The 25793-nt window shown below is 35.9% G+C and overlaps 1 protein-coding gene and 1 pseudogene across 7 annotated transcripts in view; one reads left to right on the forward strand and one right to left on the reverse strand.

Annotated features, from left to right (window-relative positions):
- Positions 1-13202, reverse strand: part of LOC18437308 (DNA-directed RNA polymerase I subunit rpa43) — a 28830-nt gene extending 15628 nt beyond the window's left edge. For 6 of the 7 annotated variants that reach the window (XR_016052304.1, XR_016052305.1, XM_088862306.1 and 3 more), the window contains exons 1-2: positions 12831-13190; positions 6267-6368 (exon numbers count right to left, since the gene is read on the reverse strand). Coding sequence is in view for 5 of the 7 variants with exons in the window: in XM_088862306.1 (XP_088718432.1) it covers positions 6267-6269 (3 nt within the window). In the remaining 2 variants the exon portion in view is untranslated. Of the gene's footprint in view, positions 1-6266; positions 6369-12830 lie in introns of all 7 variants that reach the window. The other variant, XM_088862303.1, reaches the window with a different exon arrangement.
- Positions 689-4044, forward strand: LOC110007555 (protein WHAT'S THIS FACTOR 1, chloroplastic-like; annotated as a pseudogene).
- Positions 13203-25793: the final 12591 nt, after the last annotated feature.

The following is a 25793-nucleotide window of genomic DNA, read 5'->3' on the forward strand; positions in this document are numbered from 1 at the left end:
TTGGAAGAGATGGCATTTTAGGCGAGCTGATGAACAATCAATGTGTTGTACCATGGGCGCGCCCTAGACTGGCTATCATGTCTCCTATCTAGAAGGGGATTCAAGGAGTTAGGCCTTTGTTCCTTGCTTATTCAAGGATTCTATTGGGTGATGGATACCGGACTCGCTTTTGACATGCCAAATGGTTGGGTGAGAACCCCATGGAAGCTGTTATACCCCGGAGCTGTATAGAAGGTCCATGCAAAAGTAGGAATTTGTTGCCAATATGGTTTTTTTCTCAGGAGATCAACCGGTCTGGAATGTGAGCCTTAACATTAGAAGCGATTGGATAGTGACTGAACAATTTCAAGCCTTACTTGCGAGGCTTTATGCATTTTGCTTTTATCCTAGAAATCCAGACATGATCATTTGGTCTCTAGAAACTGGTGGTGCCTTCTCGGTGCGATCACTCTACTGATCTGTAAGTAGGGACCGATATATTGAAGATTAGCCTTAGGTGGCTAAACTATGGAATTGCAAAGTGCCACATAGAGTTAAGACTCTTCTTTGGCTACTGGGCCTCATAAGGCTTCTCACTATTGACCGAATTCGAAGAAAGGGTATCATTCTCACTAATATACGCCTTATTTACAAAAGTGATGAGGAGTCCATTGATCATTTATTAATCCACTCCCCCTTCGTTGTAGCTATGTGCGAATGGTTGGTGGGTAGTGCTAATTGGATTGGGCCTAGGCCTAGGAATGTTCATGCTTTGCTACAGCAGCTATGGGCTCCTCCTTTCTCACCAGTGGGAGCTTTGTTATGGAACCTCTGGAAGGAACGGAACTTGAGGACCTTTGAAGGTCACAGTAGAGATATGTCAACCTTCCTCTCGGTAGTCCAGCGTTTCATTGTTGCTTGGGCTTACTCCTTCCTCCCCCTTAAAGGGGTACCCAAGGACTTATTCTTCACGCATTATAGATACTTGATGCTTTTCAAACCTGGCCGCACTTCCTTGTGCTATGTTTGGAATACCCTTATGGAAGAATGGGTTAAGCTTAATTTTGACGACAGTTTGAAGGGTCAGGTTGTTGGCTATGGGGCTTTCTTAGAGACAATCTCGGGTCTACAATTTGGACTTATTTTGGGAAGCTTCATCCTTGTGAAATTAATGAAGCTGAGCCATGGGTCATGAAGATGGGAATATCTAAATTGGACCTTTCGCTCCCTAGAGTTATCATTGAAGGTGACTTTGCAAATGATTAGCGAGTGCTTACATCCAGACACCTCCCCGTGGCGGCTTAGTAGCCTTATGGGTGAAATCTTGATCTTTCTTAGGTATTTTGAAGTTTCCTTCCATCATGTGGTCTGTAGATTCAATTCTGAGGAGGATCTATTAGCTAACTAGGCCACGTCACGAGTATATGTGCTGCATCTCTTCTTCTTTTGCCTTCCTCTTCCCTTTCACTTCCTTCCTTCCCACCCCCCCCCCCCCCCCCGGCCAAGTTCTTTCTCGGTGCTTTCTGTTTTGTTTTTTTTATTCATTTGTATTGTACTTTCATTTCATTGGTAAAAGAACACCTCTTCTACTTTAGATGCTCATCGTTTCATTCCCAGCTGTGGCTTCTTCACCTTTGCTGCTTGGAATTTCACTCGATTTTTATGTGACATGCCCTCACACCCTACCCCTCTCATTTTCTTCTCTGTTCTCTGCTCTGTTTAATTGAAAATCATTTACAAGAGAACCACTGAACCTATTTGAATTTTTGTTGGAGTTTCAACAGTTATGTGAGTGTACCCAACTTTCCTCTTTCTCAAAATTTTGATATAATTCACATATTTTCTTTTTCTTGTTTGATTCTTCCAGAAAAAAAGATGTCTTTTACTTCTATTGCATTTTGTAACATTTTTCCATTGTATTCATACAGATTTCTGTAAATTTTTGTAATGTTGGTTTTGTTTTAGAATTTCAGTTTGGTACTTTCGATTGTCTCGTGAAATTCAATACTTGCTTTTGTTGATTTGTATATCATTCAAAGACAAGTGAAGCCTTGAAAGATTTGTGCTTCCAACTGTTCAACGAAATTCCCATGAGAAGTACTTGTAGGAGCTGTTCATGTTCCATTCTCTTGATTATGTTATTCAAAACCATACCACGCTCTTGGTTTTGTTCTGGGGCGATCAGTTCTCGAGACAATGAGGTTTTGGAATATGGACCTCTTTTCATAAGATAATGTAATATGGGTGTTTTCATTTCTTTTTTAAAATTTTGGAAAATGGGTCTCTTTTGTACTCCATAGGAAGATGGGAGGAGTTGATTCAAAATATCACTCATTCGGTCTTGTTTTGGAAGATTAGACACTACAATTATTTCTTCTTTATTGATCACAAATGGTACAGTACATTTGTTCAAAACAGAGTAAAATTACTTGACTTGGTAGAGTGTCAGCCATGTTTAGATCGATATTTCACAGGGTTCGTCTTCTTATCGTCTTGTTGAGCTCTGGATAGTTTTTATTTCAATAATTTGATATTTTAAGAACTCTTGAGATTTTGAGTGCAAATTGCTGATAATTTTTTATTTGAAGCACACCCTCAATTTTGTGAGACCAACCTTTTTCCTCCATTGAATTCACACAGGCACTGCTATGCATGATGATGGTTAGTCTACCCCAATTGCTTCCTAATAATACTTCACAAATCTCCTTTTCCAAAAGAAGCTGCTCTCTTCTGTCTAACAAAACTTCATTTGTTCCCTCAAGCTTCCATCTTCTAAAACAACACACAACCACCTGCAAATCAACTCCAACACCCAATCCCCCAATCTCGCTTGCTCTCAAACCCATTCCTCACCCGCCCACTAGACAAATTGGTTAAGAAGAAGAACAAGCTGAGGTTCTCAACCAAGCTGAAGACCCTCCTCCTGTCCAAACGCCAACATTTTCTTTCTCTACGTACCTCTCCAAATGTCTTCCTTGTCTTGGTATCCGTCGTCACCGCCTCCTCCTCATGATCAGACGCTACCCCTCCATCTTCAACCTCTGTCATAACCCAAACTCCTCTCAGTCACTCTCACGCCTGCTGCCTTGAGCTCTATGCCCAAGAATCATCTCTCAAAGCCCAAATAGAAGGCCAACTTATCCGTAAGCTGCGCAAGCTACTTATGCTCGCACAACACAGGCGCCTACTTCTCTCTAAGCTTGTCCATCTTGGTCCTGACCTTGGCCTTCCCATTGACTTTCGCTCCAAACTCTGCCAAAAATACCCTCCAATACTTCAAAGTCATAGATACCAGCTATGGTCTAGCCTTAGAGCTTGAATTTGAAGAGAAAGCATAGGGATTACTTGATTAAGTTTGAGGAGATGAATCAAGTCTCCCCTTATTCAGATGCCAAAGGGTTTATGCCCTTTACAAAGGAGGCTGAGAAGAGAGCATGTGGAGAGGTCCGTGAGGTGTTGGGCCTCACAATGGAGAAGAGGACCTTGGTGGATCATTTAACAAATTTTAGAAAGGATTTTGGATTACCAAATAGGTTGAGGGCTATGCTAGTGAGACATCTCGAGATGTTTTATGTATCCCTCGAAGGGCTGAGGAACTCTCTGCTTTTGACAGAGGCTTATGAGGGAAGGGAGTTGTTGGACAAGGACCAGCTTTTGGGGGCTAAAGAGAGGCTGATGGAACTGGTTAGCAAAGGGAAGAGGATGAAGTGAGAGAAACTCTATGGTGGTGGTGGTGAAGATGATGAAGCTGATTATGATGATACTGATGATATTGATGATGATGATGATGGATTTAGTTTTAGAGATTTATGGGAGTCTGGAATCGGGAAGTATTGGGAAGAGGTCATTGAAGAGGAGGAAGAGAATGTTTATGAGATTGGAGAGTTTTGGAGTGTGAAAAAGTTGGAGGGTGGTGGATCAGTTGACAATTCATGGTGAGATTTTCCTTTTACTACTAATGTGTATAATACATTGTAGACGAAGCGAATGAGGTCATTAAGGACTTCTCTGTAATTTTACTAGTTGTTTGGCTGTGTTAGGCATTATGCTGCTATACAGAAATGAAGCATGGCACAGGAGAACTGTAATTTGAAACATTAATTCAAGGTAAACCCAATTGTGAGCCTAAACTGACAATTGGGACTAGTCAGTTAAAATCATGAAGAAGAAAGAAAACTAGGTTCCCAAAACAATCACGACCATGAAGAACAAATTGCATATCCAATACAATAAAAACACCAGATCCATTGAAGAAATCAACAAAGTAGGAACCAAAACTATCACGATCATGAAGATCAAATTGCATATCCAATACAATAAAAACACCAGATCCATTGAAGAAATCAACAAAGTAGGAACCAAAACTATCACGATCATGAAGATCAAATTGCATATCCAATACAATAAAAACACCAGATCCATTGAAGAAATCAACAAAGTAGCTCGTAAAAACCATGAAACAGGATTAAACAAACAAAGAGTTAATCAGCAAAAACCAGCAAATCATTGAATAAAACAAAGGATACATCAATAAAACCCGTGAAAAAACATCGAATACTCGATCAATTGGTCAATAAAACCCATAAAATCGTTGAATATATCAAATATGCTATCAATAAAAACAAGGAGAAAATGCGACCTTGTGCTGAGAAGAAGTTAGGGCATTTTTTCATGAGAGAGAAAAGGAGGGCATTGTTTATAGGAATTCTAAGGTGAATATCAGCCGTCCGATTGGGAGAAACTTCTAGGATTAGGGTTGCATTTTGGCATTAAAAATAGGACAATTAAATATTTATGATGAGTTGGTACGTATGAGTTGGTTTGTCCGAGTGGTTAAGGAGATCCTCTGCACATGAGTTCGCATGGGTTCGAACCCCATAGCCAGCATGCTCTTTTTAAATATTGCCTTGAAATTTGGCAATTTATTTCATCTTTTTTATATATATGTCTTGCCCAAAAAAACTTAAATGTTACCGTAAAATTCGTTTTGCCAATTTATTTCATCGATTTAATTTTTTTTATATGTTTTTCCCAAAAAAACAAGTATATCTAGCGGGCATCATTATTATCTTGAATTTTATTCCTGACATAAATTTGCCTTGAAATTTGTCAATTTATTTCATTTGTTATATATATATATTTTTTGCCCAAAAAAACTTAAATATTACCGTGAAATTCGTTTTGCCGATTTATTTTATTGATTTTCTTTTTTATATATATATATTTTGCCCAAAAAAACAAGTATATCTAGCGGGCGTCGTAATTATCTTGAATTTTATTATCTTGAAAAATGTTAAGGGAAACTATATATATATATATATATATATATATATGTATAAATGTTATCCTTATTTTTTGGACAAAATTTTGGCAATGAAATTGAAGGGTTGTTTGAAGATATACCTAAAAAGATTAGTCAAAAGCCTCCTATTCATTTGAATAGGCCTAGCCTTAGTAGGAATATTACGCTCATTAAAATCAGGCTCATAAGGGAGTTCAACAATATATTGTTTTCTATTCCAAAAAACATTTGAAATTTCTGCACAAACTTCGTTTTCAAGAGTAGTTTTAAAAATTCTGATAGCTTTTTGAAGTTTTGGAGCAAGCAGTTTTTCTTCAATATGGCACTAAAGCTTTTGAAGTGGCACTAAAAGCTTTTGTAGTGAGAGAGTTTTTCTCTCCGAAAAAGGATAAAAATCTAGAGAGAAATTGGCTACTTTTCATGTCATCCAAATGACATGAGTTTCAACCTCTTGCCATTTTTTCATGATCTCCATCAATCTGGTAAGGATCCAACAATGGGGTTCGTACATTAGATCTATAGCACTTTCCGACAGTATATGAAAAGCGACAAACAATGCACGAATTGAAAGCCAATTTCGAGCAAATTTGTGCCCAAAACTGAAGACAACTAATTTTACACTTTGATCCAATTAAAAGGCTCATAATTCACCTAATAAGGGGAGCTTTTGGTCCATTATTGAACCAGACCGTTCGTAAGATTGGTATACATCTCCTATCAGTCACGGACTATCAATAAATCAACAAAAACTTGTCAGAAAATTTAAAAAAAAAAAAAGTGTATGCAAAAAAGGATTTTGCTGATTTTTTAATCAATGCACAAGCACAGATCCAGAACTCCCTCGATTTCAAATCATTTGTATATCCAAACTAATCCCTTTTTTGAATACCCAAGTAGATGAAAGAACGCACAAAAATGCTGAGTGCTGTGAGAAAATTATAAAGATTTGATGCCAGGAATGGATGAAGAGAAATGGAGGACTGACCATCTCATCTGAATTGTATCGAGCAGCAACTCCAAAGGCAGACCTCCTTTGATGGCCAAGCCAAATCACTTCATCACCAAGAGCCAGATTAGGAGTGACGCTCTGTGAAAAATATATGAAGAAAAAAGTTATATAAGATCCAAAAGAAAGGGTCAGGTTTCAATTTCCAGTGTAGTTCTTATTTTCTTAATAATATTTAACATCCAGTCACAGCTGATCGAAACAGAAATAGAAAATATTACAGCCATATGCCATTAGCAATGATCTGCTAAAAGTACAAGCATTTTAAGGGTTTGATATATTTACATATCTAGAATCAAGATACACAACTGAACTAATATATTTAACAATAGAGGACCTTGGCAAAATAAGCAATAATTTTATAGCATGACAGTGGTGAATATATGAAGCTGCTGTGCTTCTGGTCCCAAATGTATCTTGGATAGCCTCTAGCCATTATTTATTATTAAAAAAAATTCCTCAGAAGGATATATAAATAACACTCAAAAGGAAGTGATCTTATTTATTAAAAAAAATTCCTCAGAAGGACATATAAATACCACTCAAAAAGGAAGTGATCTATACCAGCAAACTCCTAGAGCACAAAACTTCCAATAAGCTACTAATGAATTAACAACAAGTATCTGTTAAAAACAATTTTCCCAATAAAATGCAGGACTCATAACAGGCTCGGATGAGAAGGTTTTTCACATGTAACATTTTTCTTTCTCTATGAGGGATGAGATATATGATATCAACGATACATGAGATATAGGGAGTGCGAAAGTAATGGTATCACCAGGACTTGCATAGAATTCCTTTTCTTTCTTTTTTGCTTGGTACATAAATGCTTTCTTCCGTTTTTTCATTGCACATCTTGCACAAATGTTTGTCCATATAAAACACCTAAAGATATCACCTAAATATATTGATTTATCGGAAGCTTCAACAGATAGATCTCCAGTAACCATACACCCATTTCAAAATCTCTTCATAATTCACTATCAATAAACTATAACTTTCTCTTATTGCCTCACTTCCACATTCTCCAATTCTCATGAAAGTCTATAAGCATGATGAAATGGTTACCACGTCCATACAATGCATATGTTAGGATCTAGATTCCCAAAGGTTTGGGGTCAAGATCCCAACCTTTTAGGGATCTTGATCCTGACCCTTTGGGATCTTGCTTATAACCTTAAAAAGTAAGTATAGTCTAGCACTATATGTATAGTCTAGGAACACATATACTCTCTTCTCTTTTTTTCCTTTTTTTTTTGAAACTGTTAGCTAGTGTATATTGTATTGAGTAGAAAGGAAGAAATACAAAATATCAAAAGTAGGCATCCCACAGGCCGGGAGCTCTATACAAAAATGGCACCCCTACAAATTGGGGGCTCTATATAAAAAAGAAACAACCCCTATGAAGGGGGCTCTGTACAAAAGCATCACACAGGTTTTACATTGCACACTGACCAAAACAAAGCATAATGGAGTAAATTGCATTGAAGTACTTTTCTTTTGCAGTCAAAACACCTCGAAAAATCATAGAGGCGGTCAAATCAATTAATTTATCAACAAAGTGGTTACTTTAAAACGATCATTTCACTCGAGCGCCTTCTGAACTACTTTGTTCAAAACACTCCAGATGTCCCTGTTTTAGGTCTTGAAATTACCAAAAATGTGGAACCAAATAGAATTACCAAAATCCAGAATGAGAGATTTTAGTGAAAAAAACCACATGATCTAGATTTGGAACCTAAAACAAGCAAGGGTAGCGATAAGTGAGAACTATGAGAAGGGAGAAGAAAAAGCCATGGTGGAAATGGAGAGAGAGCAAGAAGCCAGCCAAGCTGGACAAGAATCGGGACAGCATATCAAACCCCACCAACAAGGTTTCAGCCCATGATTCACAAGAACAGGGCACAGAGATGGCAGCAGAAACAGCTGTCGAAATCCCATAAGAGCCTAGAGGAACCACCCATTTCATTCACCTTAACCAGATTCCTTGTAAGCGGAACAGTGAAGAAAACACAGATATCCCATTTTAAGGCTCAATTATCATGGAAAGCTTACATTTGCCTCACTCCGACTAGGTGGCTTCACTTAATGGCAACAACACAGACCTGCGGAAATTTGAAAATGACTATCTAAAGTGTCGAGACAAATGTACAGGTGGCCTGCAAATAACTTAATGGGGATATAATCTTCATTCTAAACTCAACAGAAGAAGCACACCTTATTAAGACTTCGGGAGTATGGAGATTTGAGGGGCAGGTGATGCAACTAAAACCCTAGGACCCTCAATTGAGACACTCTCTAATAGCCATACGAAGCTTGTTAATCATAGTCAATATTAAAAAAAGCGGAGGCAGCCGCCTAGGTGGCCAGAGGTCCTCAGAAGCACTCATATAAGTTAACATTGACCAAACAAGAAAAGGTTGGTGGCAAAGACTTTTCTAATGCCAAAGCAGCCCCTAGCCCAATAAAACTTTGGTAGCATTTCCCTTATAAATGGGCATGCTGAATGTAAAAAAAGGACCTAAAACAAAGCCAAGGAGTCCCAGAGGGAGTCCAAGAACAGAGTGTGAGGAGATAAGCCCAACCGATCACTGTCTAGGAAGAACCTCCTTATAAAAAAGAAGATATTCCTAAAGCCCCCCAAAAGAAAAAAAAAATCAAAGAAAAAAAAAGTGGAAACAAATACAAATATGAAAGACAAATAAGGGAGTAACTCACCATGAAGGAGCTTCAGTGAAGAAACTGGCACGTATAGCATATGGAGTGGATGTGCCACCCTTGGAAGCTCAAGCCTCTCTTAGAAGTTAGAGAGAGAAAGGCAAAGCCCACTTGAAGGGAGAGGTTAAAAAGTGAAAAATAAAAGTTACAAGATTAACAAGCTTGTACATATTGGATGTGCGAAGAACTATGTTCTGAAGGGAAGCATGATACATGAGGTACCACATATAAGAACAGTTCCCAAAAACTATTTGCCATGGACCAAGATGTGGTCGTGACAAAAGTCATTCAACTTTGTGGTAATAGTATGGTTTGGAGTCCATGCTTCAAAAGGGAATTAAAGGAGAAAATAAGTGACTTCATTGCACTATACTACCTTTCAAAATGTTGCAACGGGTAGACTACAGACCCAGGAGGGGAATTCTGAGTAATCCACACCTGACCCAAAATGATTGCCTTCGGCAGGCTAGTTCTGCTAGATAAGGTCATAACCATCAACCACTTAATACTTAGAGAAACACCTAACCCAAATCGAAGGATTATGTGTTAGGGTTTGTGGCCTTTAAAGGCCGTAAGAGCATGTAATTAACATTTATAGTGGATTATACACTTCAATAGGAGTGTGTGATGTTTGACTGACCAAGGGTTAAAAGGTCTATGGCCCTAGTCATGTCCAAAACCCTTACCCCTAAGCATGAAGCACTATCACAAAGGGTTTACAAAGGATCATCGCTTGTTGAGCTCGAAGAGATGCTCAGGGATAGATTGCAAGCCAGGAGAGTTTGTGGCCTCTTGTGTACGGATGTAGGCCTATGAGAACAAAGGTTAAATCCTCAACAAACTTCCACACAACATTGATATATAATAGCCACACTACCGGGAAGCAACTATGAAAAAAGATACATGCACATGTGCATAGAGAGCCCCCCTTTGCACTATAATGATATGTGCTTAGCTTGCTCTTAAAGGAGGAGAACTGTAATCCACATTCTGGGATCATGGTTCTACTGTTAATTGGTCAGCTTTGACAAACCAGTCATGAGCCCCTGCATGAGATTGTGGGCCATGTGCCACACCCCATGAACGAGGTGTGGAGCCTGGGGCTCACATATCACCCATAGGGTTGGCACGGCCCTCTACTTTCTTGGTTTAGAACTTTTATTCTAATTAAAGTATGTTTTTAAGTTAGTTAAATAACCTTTTTATAATAAAAGATTATGTGTGCCTATTTTGTGGGAGTTATCTTAATACATATTTGAACAAGATATTTAATTTTCACTTCCTACAATTTTAAAGCAATAAATAACTTCTAGAAGGTTTTTAGATTGATCTAATCCTAAATTAGTATAGGAGTGGATATGGTTCAAATATTAAAGGGACAAAATTTCTAATATTCCTTCCTAAATAGTGAACGCTGATTTATAACATGGATGGCTCAGATTTAATCCTCTCACCCCATAGATTTCCTAAATTCCTATTGGTCAAGGTGAGTCATAATGGGATAGGCATACCTAGAGGGGGTTGAGGCCTATATAAGGAGGGACCTTCCCCCAAACACCCCCCCCACCCCCCAAAAAAAAAAAAAAAAAAAAAAAAAAACCTACGCAATTCTCTAGCCTCTCTCTCTCTCTCTCTCTCTCTCTCTCTCTCTCTCTCGGTGGCACGCCTAACCCTAATTAGTCTTTAAAGAGAGACGGACAAGCCTAGCCCTAAAAAATGGAGATGCCTTTGAGGCATGCCCCAATTTTTTCCGAAGGGGTTCTAACAAAACCACAAATGTCTTTATGCTCTATGAAACCCAAGTTTAAGAGGTATTGCCCAAGGAAGCTTCTTAGCTCTGAAAATTCAGCAAGACCAATAGGATCGACGTGCTCCATCAGTCAGGAAATAGGGTACAAGGTGTACTAAGTCATAAGGGGTTGACCCTAGGCATAATCTAATAAGTATTCCCAGCTATTTAGTTTTATTTTTTAGTCATATTCACATGTTTATTCTGAATTTCAACAACATTATTTGTACCTAAATTGTTAGGAGAAGCATTTTTTTATTCCTGAATCGTGTTTATATAAGGAAAGGTTTCAGGTTGTATTTAGGGTTTTAATTTTTATTTACAACAGCGTATTGTAACACTTGTAAGTGGAATTCAGATTCAATAATAAAGAAAATAAGAAAAAAATTGATTTTATAATCTTGAACTCCACCGCCACATTTTTCATGAGAAGTTGCATTCAATTGCTGCTTTTTCAATATTTTTATCTCTTTGTTTTGTTAACACTTTGCTGAAGTCATTGTTGGAATGACTAAAAAAAGTAAATCCCAGAAGTTGAAAAGCAAAGAACCAATATGATAAAGTCCATCCATAAAGGATCAAATCAAATAACCATAGATCAGTAACAAAAAAAATTAAATAAGAGGGAATTGAAATAACCAAAACAGATCAAATAACCAAGAACCAAGAAACACAAACCTCTTATACAAGTAGAAACTAATTCAAAATATATCATGCTGTCATCTTCCTTAAACCAATCCTATAGTCAATCTATTTATTCAAATCAGGCAAACTAAAGTCACGGTAAGTAGAATCCTTATTTGGCCACTTTACAATAATGAATAAGAAAAAAAGAAGAAGATGAAAGTGAACAACAGGAACCTCTAATCACCCAGTACAATCCCCTTCCCCTTTAACACATGACCGAACAAAAGAATCACCTATGCATAAATCCAACTGTTGGAAACCACCAACATTTCAGCCAAGTCCTAAGAAAACCAATTTTCCCTCTCCTAACTCCCCACATGTACCAAACAAAAAGAGAAAACACAAAAGCATGCACCAAGAATACGAAATCCCTACTCATGTCAAAAAAAAAAGGGAATTCCAAACCCCTTGCTGAACACAATATTAAAAACAAGTAGTCCAACTCAAGAGGCCAAACCCACAATAAGCCCATTAATGGAGGTGTAAATGTATGGCATACAAAGAGAAACAAGTCTCAATTCCTACAGCACACACATAAAACAAACCCCAAATACATAAATAAATCACACACAATTCCTATAGCACATACATAAATCAATTGCCATTAATTCCTTTAAAAAATGCTCTTTGCCCGATTTGTTTCCCCTATCGTTACTTGTCCATATCATTTCTTTGGTGCAGATCACATTCTACAAAAGTTTTGGACTTCATCTCAAATTATAATACACATGCTGCAAATTAACTCAACATATGCTAAGAAAAAAAACAAGAAACGCCTAACTCGAGTAAGATGCAATGAATTAACAAATTTCACAAGACCGAATCACTTTGTTTTAACCAATGTTTGAAAATGGGACTCAGGAGAAGGAACTTACCCCCTTGCAACTCAGAAAAATCTTAATCAACTCATCAAAGTCTATGTTGAGTAACCCAATGAGCCAAATAAACATAAAAAAAATAGGAACATTTGCGAAAATCTGTAAAATCAGAAAAAAAAAACAGCGAGAGAATAAACTGATCGTATAGGAAAAAAATCGTGGTATCCATTTTCATCATGTTCGGAACCTAGAGAAAAAAATCAGAGAGCAAAAAAAATCATGGGATACAGAAAAAACCTGAGATAGAAAAAAAAATCAGGGGAGAGAGAAAAAACTGAGATGTACGCTCGTAAGCACAAAGATAAGGTGCAAGATGGTCTCTTCACTGTGGTTAGGGCAGTCGGGGGCACGCAAATACCTCAAGAAAGATGAAGAACATATATCAGAGCTCAATAGGAAGGATCAGAGCTCAAGAAAAGATCCAAAGAAAAGAGAGATAAAGATGAAGAAAATCAGAGCTCAATAGGATACCTCAAGATGAATAACACAGAGAAAATCAGAGCTCTTTGCTTCCTCCTCCGTCTTCTTGGACCCTCGAGTGTGATAGAGAAGAGAAGTACGGTACTCAAGTATCAGAGCTCAATAGAAAGGATCAGAGCACAAAAAGAGATGAGTAAACCCTTGCGAGGGCTGAGTGCGAAGAGAGGGGTCTGGCTGATAGCGGCGTGATGCGAAGAGAGAGGTGCTCAGCGGCTGGTAGCGAAGAACAGAAGAGACGGGTGGCTCAGCGGCGGATAGCGCAGAACAGAAGAACAACAACTTATCGGGGGTGAATTTTTATGAGCGTTACTTCCCAGAACTTGGTAAGTAACCTGGTCCTCTACACGTTTTGTGTTGGAAAACATCTCTTCACCTTTTATTTTTTACCTTTATTACTCATCAAATCAAAGTTTAAAAATGTTACTTGCAGCATAAAGTTTTAATTTTTTTTATTTCTCATCAAATTAAAGTTTAAAATTATTACTTACAGCATAAAGTCTTAATTTTTTCTATCTTTTATCAAATCAAAGTTTAAAAATGTTACTTGCAACATAAAATCTTAATTTTTTCTATCTTAGAAGTCTTTGTACTTTTTTTATATTTAATTTTTGACCTACACAAATACTAAAATGACATCTATTTCTCAAAACACCGTCTCTACACTCTATCTCTCTCTAGTACCCAAAGTTCTATCTCTCTCTAGTACCCAAAGTTAACCCTCTCTAAATCATCACTTACCCCTCTTTCTCTCTAAAAAAAAACCACACTCTCTAAAAAAACCCAAAGCACATCTCTCTCTAAAAGCACCATCTCTCTCTCAAACATCCATCTCTCTTTGATACCCAAAGTCTGGAATCACTGTCTCTCTCTCTCAAACCTCCATCTCTCTCTCTAATACCCAAAATCTGAAATCACCGTCTCTCTCTCTCTCAAACCTCCATTTCTCTCTCTCTGATACCCAAAGTTATGGAATTCCTATTACTTTCTGTTAGTAGAAAATGGCATTATCTTTGGAGTTCTTTATGCCTTTTATTTTGTTGCAGGATATACAAAAACACATGAGAGAGATGATCAGGATAACTCTCAAATATACTCTACCTCTCATCAAGCATTAGAAAGATGGTCAGGATGCATATCTGAGGACCCTAGAAAAATCGAATTCTTCAATAGTCAATCATAACATCTCTTCACTTGCCCTTTTGGCCAATGCTTATGGAGATGCATCATATTCTGAGGACGACAAAGCTATTCAACACGATATTACTATGCATACTGATGAAGTTAGTCCTATAGACACGTCAATAGCATGCATTGGGACTCAACAAGTAATGCATGTGCGTGCTAATCTCCCTCCAATTCTCAGGTCTAAGGATGAACTTCAATGTGGTGACTTTCTTTGCATACCCTTTTGCCCCGATACCCTCTCTACATCATCTCTCTCTCTCTGATACCCAATGTTTGGTTTTTTTTCAATTGGCTTAAGACTTTCTTTGCCCTCACTAATTGATTAATTTGATAAAGGAGATGGATTACTAGAATTGAAGTTGTAAAATCAAATAAATTGGTTTTTTTGGTAATGAATCTAGCGATCTTAAATCCTATAAATTTTTGTTTTCTTTTTTGAGAACTATGAATAGGGAGTTGAAGAGCTTTATGTATGTTAAAGTTTCGGTAACTTGTTGGGTAAAAGAGAAGTTTCTTGAACAAATGAGTTCATGGGTGAGAAGACTTACTTCTTTTGGCAAGTTGCATCCACAATGGCCATGGACTTTGTGGGGTTTTTCGTTGCAGGAAGGAGGGAAGAGAGAGAGATGAGATAGAGAAAAATATAGAGCTCTGTGGGGGTGTTAGATCGGTGGATTAGGGATGCAACAGGACAGTAGGGGCTTCAAATCTGTGGGTTTTTTAGAGAGGGAACTTCTGCAACTCTGTTTAGTAGAGAAAGAAATGGAATTTTGATAGAGAGAGACGATGATGAAAGAGCAAGTGGTTCAAAATACTCACGTTAATGGAGAAGAAGAATAGGTTGTCATTTTTTCATTTCCTTGGGTTAAAGATTTGTGGTCAAAAGGATCTAGGGGATTGTAAGCTAGAAAAGATGGACATCTTTACTTACAAGTAATATTTTCAATTCTTGGATATCATGAGATATAGAAGTTAAAAATAGAGGATAAGGGGATATTTTTCCTTTTATGTTTGTTAAAAAATGGAAGTTAAATATGAGAACTTCATATTAATGTAGAAGTTCTCCTTTTTACATTTAGAAAAACTTCCATCTTTTTGGATGGAACTTAAAAATAGAAGTTTAATTTGTCCCGATAAACTCGAGCCTCTTCGCTTATATACGAAAGCATATTATAGAGAGAGAAAGTCCATTTTAGTGAGAGAGAGACAGCGACTCCCCTCATTTCTACAATTTATGGAACAAAATCTCAGTCGAAGTCCACCATTTTTTTTAACCTCCAAGCTCAGTTTTTTTCTCCATAACATTTGATCCAAAGGTTACAGTTCACTTTCATGTCCTTTTCGTTATGAAATTTATACCTTAAAACTTTCACTTTTGAAATTTGAATGCAATTGATCGTTTTCAGCAATATCAATGAAATCAATGGGATGTGCAAGTAAGATTTTTGTGTATTTTCCTATTGGGATACTGATGAGAAGATCCAGATTCTCCCTCTTTGTTTACTCTGCAAATTAGTGGCACAAAGAAGAACTTTAGGGCTGATTAATCAAAAGAAAAGATAAGGGAAACTATAGGTCCAGTGAACTTGAGAATCAAGAGCTCCAGTATGTTTAAAATCTTTCATTTGTTTGTTTGATCATGTGTTTCTTTCACAAACATGGGGTCTAGGTTGCGCATGCCTATGTATACAAGTTATAGGGTTTTGGGATCACTTGGGAATTGAGGAGCAGTAATTTTGATTGTTAGTTCTTATGTAATGATTTTGTATTGTGCAAATCTTTTACCTTTCTTTAATTTTTGAAGTTTAGGGCTTATTCATTTCATTGGAAGAATCTAGAGGTTCATGTAGTCGTAGGATGTGTTAGATTTTAACTGAAATTATTCTTTACAAGCAACAATTAAAAGTTGTGACGGACTATATACTTTTTATTTGTCCATTGACACAAAAATTTGAAGCAATGAAAGTGAATTTCGATACCATCAATTTATGGTTTTTTACCTTTTCTGAATTCGTGCTGCTTTTTAAAGTTGTTGGAATCTAGCTATATGGTTTTTCGCAGAGAGCATCTGTGGTTTTTTGTATGTGTATTACATTCTTTTGCAAACTATGTTTATAGGGGATTAGATTTTATGAAATTGGCAGGTTGACCCAAAGCGAATAAATGGTATACTTCCATGACTGCAATATCCATGTGTATGAGTGATTGAGGTACTTTGAGCAACTGTTCTTTGTAGTAGTAAGCCACTGGTGGCACTGTGTCTATGTATTTTTTCCTATCTCATTGGGGCAATTAAGATCTTAATTATAGAATATAATGTCAAATGAAAGAGAAACATATCTTTTAAACAAAAAGCATGAAAGAGACATGTAGAGAGATTTTCCTTGATAACAACAATATCCTTTTCTTTGTTAAGCTAGATCCCAAATGTGATATTGGGTATCCTTAGAAGCGATTTTTTCTCATATGTTAGAAGCCCATGCCATAAACAAGTATGCTACAGGGACAATCTAGTGTACTTTGATTCATAGACTCAAATGTTTGGAGGAAGCAACACACAAAAGAGTTGTATCACTGAAGAATTGCATGTCTACCATGATTCCCACATGAATCAAAATCATGTGATTTGATTCATTGTTGCACACTGATTAGCTCAAAGATAATACATTAATTAGCATAAATATAGAATAATGCTAAAGCTTTGGCATTACTTCTATTTTCCATTCACAATATATTGCATTATCAAAAGTATAACTACAGTAAAATATTTCACTAACAAATAACTAATTGGGATTTCCACTCTATATTTTGGGGAAACAATCATAGACTTGCATTTGAGACTTTCCATTAAATACAAGGCAACACTGCTAATGGGATGATGGGGCCCTTTTCATGAAAGAAGTTTGGAATCATGGAAGTGTGAGCGCTAAATTGTAGGAGAAACTGAGAGCCTCTGAACATTACCTTGCAAGCGTGAGCGCAAAATTGTAGGAGAATTTGGCTTCTTTCCTTTAGTTGTGCTAGAATTTAGAATAATATTTGGGATGTACATTTGGTAGATTTACTTGTTGTACATTCTTTTGTAATGGTTGAATTTTTTAATCAATTGGGCTCTTCTTCTTTAAATGCTTATGTTGCATTCAAGTTATGAAGAATGAGTTTGTTGGTATTCTTTCTTTGTTCATGGGTAAGGGAGCCAACATCGTATTTAAGAATGAAAATGGTGTGGGCTCTAAATGCTATATTCATATCTTTTTATTTTTATTTTGTAATCTCATTTCTTCTTTTAATATCTTATAAATTTGTGCTGAAGAAGCCATTTTCACAAGTAGATGTACTTATATCTTTTGATAGTTAATTACTAGCACATGTTTGCTCTGTCTGTGCATTGAGTGAAATTTCTATATTAAGAAATTCAATTTTTTTTATTTATATTAAACATAGGTACTTAGAACTTACTTTCAGGAGGTTATCAAACACAGAAATTGGGAACTTTTTTGACTTCCCAGGAAGGTATCAACACACAAAACCAAGAACTTCTTACAATAACTTATATGTTCCCAGCAAGGACGAACTTCCAATTTACAGTTCATGAACTTGCTTTCAGTTATCAAACAGGCCCAAACACTTTCAATTTCAACTTGGTCAGAACTTTTTTAACACACAATGCGGGGAAGATGAATAGTAAAGTGAAGTTCCCTACTTAACTTCCATTTTTTTTATCAAACACAGAACATGAACAGTATTAGGTAAGTTCCAAGTTCTAGGAAGACACTTCCAGATATCAAACATGCCCAGATAACATACAATAGAGACTCGAGACCTGCAATTTGGACACCACCTATAAAATTTAACTTTGATTGCAGTGTTAAGGGTAAATAGGGTCCCAATGGTGTCGGTGCTGATCTCAAGGACCATCTTGGAAGAGCTCTAAAAACATTCTCATGACCCCTCTCACCTTGGAACCCCATTGAAACCAAAAGCTCATGCCCTCCTTATGAGGCTCCATTTTTTGGATCCAAATTGAAAAAATATTCTTATTGACAGGGATTCACGTAACATAATCACATGGGTCACCCATCATAAGGATTATTTATGGAGGCTCACTAATGTATTCGAATAAGTGTTTGACATTATCAACAACTCTAAAGCCAAAGCCTCATTCTAGCACTCATGGCGAGAGGCTGATGAGTTTACTGATTCCCTGCTAAAGAGGGTGTTCATAAAGCTTTTTTAATTGTTTCCAATTATTTCCAGAAACCAATTGTCTAGGGCTCAATTCGTGTACATGATACATCCACTTTTGACTTCAATAAAATTAACCATTAAAAAAAACGAAAAACAAGTGGGGTTAGTTCTTCATTTCACTCAGGCCGATAAAATCAAGTCAAATAATGTAAAAACCGCCTCTACCTTTGGGTACCAAACTTAGAAAAAGAAATTTTAATGAAAAAGAGTTTAGTTTTTGAAGCCGGGACAATTAGGGGTATTTACATCACTTGGCTCAGGGCACTTAAGTGGTGTCAAGTTACCACATACTCCTGCATGTTAATGACACTAATCCAAGAACACTGCCAACTTGGGTCTTTTTTGACAAAATAATTGAGGAGGTACTTTGAGTGAAATATGCTCTTTTTAAAAAATAGCTACTTTGTTGATAAATTGGTTGGATTAATGTGACCTTTTGAGATGGTATGAACATTGAATTATATTCCCCCAACACCACCCCCACTTGGTGGGGCCGCTTTTTTTTTTTTTTAGAAGGGTTAAGAGTTGGGGTGTTGAACATTGAATTAGAGTTAAGGTAAGGTTGGGATGATATTTGATGTGGGAAGATGGTGCCTTCTAGCTATGCTTTGCAGAAGTAGGGATTAGTTGTGCCTTCTAGCTGTGCTTCAATTGCATATGAGGGTGTGCATGCGCATTTGTGTACATGGGAGCGGGTTTTATATGGTTTGCAAGCAAACCTTGTTTCAAAAGGGATCACGGGAATAAGGAGTGTGTTGAGTTTAGTTCTTGTTGGGTGAGCGAGAATGTGTCTTACTCCAGTAATTGAAGATGTTGCTAGGGGCGCTTACATTATAGAAATGTTCTTTAAAGTATGTTTATCAAGCATCTCAAGTATATCTACCAGCCTGTTCAATATTCTCAAAGAATTGCAAATACCTAGTTGGCACTGATGCTTGCGATGCATCTGAGAAAATGGTGACCCTAATGTCCTCTGGGTTTGCTTCATATAGTAGTTTGCAAAATTTGGTCTACAACCATGAGTGCTTGATAACACTCAAGTTAGAATCACTAATTACTAGACCCAATGGGTTTTGTATATACTCATGGTAGTCAGTAATTGGCCGATAGGTAACAGGCTCCCCATCCACAGTCAGACCTAGGATCAGTTAAGCATGAAAGAGAGTAGGTGTCATCTCACCAATTTGTACATTAAAATGTAGCAAATTTATCTTAGATCGCCACCTCTCTACATTGATTGTGGTTAAGGACTGATCTATTTGACCTAACCGAAGAGTAGATAGAGTACCCAGCCCAGACATCCTCACTAGGTCAAATTGTTCATTAATTAGATCCCAATTATCCAATTGATGGGTTTTCTCATCAATTCTTATTTCCAATCTCCCTTGAAGTACAACAAATAGACCACATGTGGGTCACAATACAGATACATATACTTCATGTATGATATTTAAAAAGACCACAATTTATAAAAATGATGAACTCACAAACAAAGAAGATGAATATATTCATATATTTGTCCTTCCTAAATATAATAGGAAGAAGGAATCTTATGCAGTTGCTGCAAACTTGGGTCCTTACTCCTGGGTAGCCCCATCTAAATGGGTACGATCCATGATAACTGGAATCCCATATGTACACAAAGTTAATCATAAGATTACATATACAAAATTTAATAATAAAATATAGAAAATCCAAATTCCATAATAAACTAGAAATCAAGCATTTCTTTTCATGGTATATACTTATTAAGGCAAGCAACAACAAATGAAATGCATAATAATTACCATTTTCAGTTTCTCAACGCATATTCGAGTGCATTGCCTGAGTTATTATAAAAAATATAAATAACTAATTCTTAAATGCTAAAAGTCTAAAAGAGCACAATGGGCATCCAAATTTCTAAATACATTAAACAACAGATGATATAAGCAAAATGTAAAAGAAATCATAGTAAAACAACAATTTCTTGCAAGACAGCATGGCTGTTGTGTTTTTTTTTTTTTTTTGTACCTACTCTAAAAAAAGGATGGTTGTTCTCTACCCTCATAAAAGGGGCTCAAGACATGTACTAGCAATATACATTATCATGAAATTTATAAAATTTCACAAATTTGACAATGAATAAGTTAATTTGAAGAAACAATCCAAATCGATGTTAACTTTTATCTCAAATGAATAGGCAATTGAATAAGGGCAAATGTCAACATTACATATACAACATTATAAATGTTTATAGAGTCAACAATGTATGTGCTAAATTCTCAATAAAAGCCAAATCTATATTATATTTCACCTCTGCTACAATAAATAAAAAGTCATGTATCAACACTAATGTTCATGCTTCCATCAATATTCATAATTATTTACACTGCAACCCTTTCAAATTTTAATTTCAGCTCAAGTGAGTCAAATAAACACAGATCAACAAAATGGAATCATTACCAGCGAATTTCATGAGATTAAAAAAGCATACCATAATTTCCCAAAAAATCTAAAGCTAGGTTAAATTTCAATGCAAACAAACAATAATGTTAATCAAGATCACGCCACGGATGTAGCAGCAGAAAAGTTCACAAATTCAACAAAAATAAAAGTACATTTTCAGAAATCGACATTTTATACTCAAGTGTGAAACCCTAAATAGACATTTTATACAATCTAGAATTCTAAAATCGACCCACAAATCAATATTTTTCATATACATATCATCACTCTAGATCTGAAATTCATCAAAATACATCAAATAAAGTCCAAGATTTGAAGTGGGATTTCTTATGAGACAGGCAAAGGAGAGCGAGGCATAGGGAAAAATTGCAATGGAGGTGAGAGATGAGAAGCAAAAGGGAAAAAAATTACAGCAGATGAGAGAGAAGCAGAGGATAAAGGGGTTTTAGAGCATGAGGGACGAAATAGGTTTTCATTTTTTAAAAAACTGAATTAAGTGAATTTTTGGTTCTTCACAAACAAAAAAGCCTGAGCTTTGGTTTTTAAAAAATTGAGAAGTTTAAACATTTTGGTTTTTCAAAAGTCGAAAAGGATCCTTCTGTAATTTTTTTTAAAAAAGTGTTATGGTCGTGAAAAAATGGGTATACATATAATTGTGGAAACTTCATGATAGTTCCATAATAACGCTAAATATAACAGATGTATACATTATGTTATCTTTCTTTTTTATTTTTAATGTACTAATTATTGATTACTATTCACCAATATTATTCACAGGTATTGTTTATATAATATTGTTTACAGGGTTAAAATTATCATTAAGCTAGGACTTTTTTGTGCCTATAGACATTTAATATCTTTGAATATTAAATTATAATATTTAAGAGGTGCATGGGTCTTGAGAATGTCGTTCCACGTGATTTTCATAAATTGAAAGAGAAATAAAAGCTTAAGTTTTTTTACCCTTAGCTTGGGCTGAGGAGGAAACCAAAGGTATCACCTAGTTATTGCTTGTGTTTGACTAATTTTCTTGTTGACTGTTTGTATTAGTTCCCCTACCTCAATTTAATATCGACACTCAATTTTCTTCAACAATAAAGTCGTGAAACTACAACAAGCCTAGGGTTTGCTGATTTGGGCCAAGTTTTACCAAATCAACCTACATCTTGTTGTGTTTGAGCCAGCTTTTGTTGATTATGTGTCTAGGTTTATGATTTAACAAGAAGAAGGATCGTGGAAGGGGGTTTTCGCAATTCCACTTCATGATGCCAAAGATAAATAAATTGAAAAACTTATACGATATGTTCAATAGCTGACGCAGTAGTTTGCACATATCTATCACACGTAAGATATTGGCCTTTCGCTCAAGAAGATGTCGAGTACAACCTTTTTCACCTCTATGATCTAAGTGAAGAGTAAAGTGAAGAGGAAAGTTATATAAGACCTAAACATGAAGAATATTACTCTAGGGTTTTCAATTTAAAGAATGTCATTCTTAATTTTGATGCAAGTTGTATTAAAAAGTCAAAAGGTTGTAGATTGGGATTTGCCCCCAATGTTCAATATATGCTCAAATAAACAACAAAATCTCTTAGGAGATCCAATCTATGATACGGATCATGATGAAGATGAAGATGTTTTAGAAGAGGATCTTGCTTGTGAAGAATATGAAGAGAATGTGACAGGAGGACTAACCAAAATCATAAGCTTTGAAAATCTCAAGGATATCAAAGAGGTGGAGCATTCAAGAGCTCTAGGGTATTGTAATCAGAATAGCGTAATAGAAGTGTGGTCGATTTATAAACTGCAAATTGTGGCCCTGGTTTCAGAGAGCAATAAAATAGCTGTCAAGAAAGCCTCTAAAGGCAAAAAAAATAAATTTGAAGTTTTCTATGCAATTTTTAATGCAAGTTCAGGGATTGCCACATTTAGTAAGTTTGTATCAATTCCCTATTATATATACCAAGATCTGTTTCTCGGGATTTCTTGTTAATATGAATTATATTTGAGCGAACAAAAAAGAAGGTTTAAAAATGTGGTTTTGATTCTAAATTTAGCTTAACGCACTTCAAAACTCGAGGACAAGTTTTCTCCAACCAGGGGAGAATAATGCAAGACAAAATATTATTACTTTAATTTTTATTCAATTTCAAATAATGTATATTATGATTTAGTTTTAGGATTTTAAATTTTTTTCTAGGGATTCTAGGATTTTTTTTATTTTTTATGTACCATTCACAGGCACTATTTATAGGTACTATTTACGTGTTATTGATCATAAGGCTAAAATTATCATTACAATTTTTGTGTTAAAGCGAGGAATTCTTAAGATATTTTAATTATTTTAATTTATAATATCTAAGAGGTGCATAGGGCCTTAAAGGGGGTTATTCCACGAGATTTCAGAATTTGAAAGAGAAAGAAAACCTTAGTCTTTTGGAACCTTAGCTTAGAGTGAGAATGAAACCTTAGTCTTTTGGAACCTTGGCTTAGAGTGAGAATGAAACCGCAGGTTTCTCCAAATTATTGCTTATGTTTGGCTAGTTGTCTTGCTGATTTTACTGTTTCTATCAATTTCCCTACCTCAAAATCACCCAAATCAGCTTTCGATAGAGAGCTTGAGGATTTTGGTCAGAAAAAACCCAAAACTGCACCATTGTGCAATTTTTCAGCTTGTGTTATTTTTAATATTTCGTTACACGTGAGTTGCCCAAATCACATCAAACGAATCAGAATCGTATGCTTAGCGAGTCAGAGCACTAGTCCAAATTTTGAAACACAGTATCTAACCACGATTGATGGGTGCTTGGAATGCTTTCTTGAATTCGTGCAAAGATAAAATACATCATTGAAGGAGCTTTAATGAAGGAAAAACTTTTTGGTCCGAACAATATTTTGGTACTCCCACAACACAATGGACTAAATTTCCCTAGATAAAACTCCCTCAATTTATCAAGACTGTATATTATAAGGTCATTTATTTTTGGCGCAAGAAACTCACATTCACTCATAGCTATTGGATGCAAGTGTACCACAACATTGGAAAAAATTTATTTTGGACTCTATATGCCCTTAATGATGCATCTTCAGCCACCCAATTTTACATTTAATGGTGAATAATGATTATGACCATCTTATATAAAAAATTAATGATCTCATTGTATACATTTCTCAATTTATATTGCCTTACCGATCTGATATATATCCAATAAGACCATTTACCTTTGGTACAAGAAGGTAACAACTACTATAACCATCTGAAGTCTAAAAGCTTGGATGTGTTACAAAGTTAAAAAAAAATTCTTTTAAAATTTGAGCTTAGTGAATAGAATAAATACAACAATCCAATTTCATATCAAATGGTCAACATTAATTGTGACCACCTTATACCAAAAGTAAATGGCCTTTTTTTTTATTTAATGCTCTTCAAATTTCCTAGAATTCCTTTTAGAATCATAGGCTATTTCCAATAACACCAGCTAAATTTTCGTTAATAGCAATTCATGTCAGTGTTCGAAAAATCACTGATCCGTACTGATAATGATTGGCCTTAGATTGAATGAATCCGAGTTGGCCCTATACATGTAATTTACACAAGGAATGAACTAGATCCATGTTTAAATCTTTTTGTTTTTTTTTTTGAAATATCTTTTTCTTTTTGAATCTTTTTCCTTTAATATCTTAAATTATCAAAGCACCATAAAGTTTTTTCCTTCATTCTCTATCTTTTTAATTTTATGATTCGTTTTCCGGATTCGCCAAATGTATATCACGGATCAGGATTTCCTTAGGCCAACATGTCTGATTCCCGGATGGCATTTAAAACCAGACATTGACTCCAAAAGCTTAACACAGGCCACTGATCTGAAATAAAGATAAGAATTGTTGTATAATATTTCAAGCCTCTCAATTAAGTTAAATAATTTGTGAAGACATTCATCAGTGTATGAGTTTATATAATAAGCCCCTTTCTCAGTAAAAGTAATGCTATGGAAAAAAATCATCGGACGACAAATATGGTAAAAAACCAATTTTAAATTAAAGGTTACTCGCACTTGATGCAGGAGAAACTTACAAGATTGGTGGAATCCCAAAACTTTCAACTTTCAACATTTCCGGATAACCGTTTTCTCTTTGCTTTTCTCATTTTATCATCTTGCATGGAATCATGATCTTGGGCTTTCTCTCTTTAGACTTATGTTTCTTGTGACTCCTAAAACACTGACAGGTATCAGCAAGAAGACATTAGACTTCCTTATGCAAATAATTAGGTTGTGTAAACAGTCTCAAAACTTTTGTGGATGAGAAGATAACCAACGAACACATCTTGTGTTAGACGGCTTCAGGGACCTAGAAATTTCTATGAATATATCCCGTCACACTACACAGTACAACCCATTTTTTGATTCAAGTGGCTGCGAATGCGAAGTATACATGTGTGCATGTATGGTATTCATGTACATATTAGGAAAATTGAATAGCTAACAACATTCATGTGAATAACATCCAAATTATTCCAGGCAAACATGACCACGAACAAAACAAGCTTACCTCAACAACCAAGAACGTAACACTGTTCAAGTTCTAATAACATGGTCCCTATGATCTGTACTGACCCAAATTGGCTCACCATCTTCCTGTCAAAACAACATAAATGTGAAAGAGCACATGGGAGTCATATCAATCCCTGAACAAGTAAGAAGCGAGTAAGAAAATATGGCCTATACTTCCTTAATAGCTCATCATCTAGAAATTTTGTCATCACAAAATACATACATCTCTTTCATAATGGAATTCTTCACGAATGTCTGTGATAGCAATGGCAGCATTGAAAATCCCAAGGACGATGACACCGATGTAGTCATTTCCAAGCTTATTTAGCATTCCATCTCGAATACAAGCATGAGGATCAAGCATACAGTCCTTTGTTTCATGAGTCCACATTTAAACCTCCTAAAAAGTTCAAATTCCCAGCATTCTTCCGTAAATATCACAATAAATAGGTGGTCCTAGTGTAGTATAATCATATAAAAAACCATGGGAAGGACCAAATGCAAGGACTAATACATTTCC

Source organism: Amborella trichopoda, chromosome 3 (assembly GCF_054954075.1).
Source record: "Amborella trichopoda isolate Santa Cruz 75 chromosome 3, AtrichopodaSantaCruz75HAP2 v2.0, whole genome shotgun sequence".
NCBI lineage: Eukaryota > Viridiplantae > Streptophyta > Magnoliopsida > Amborellales > Amborellaceae > Amborella > Amborella trichopoda.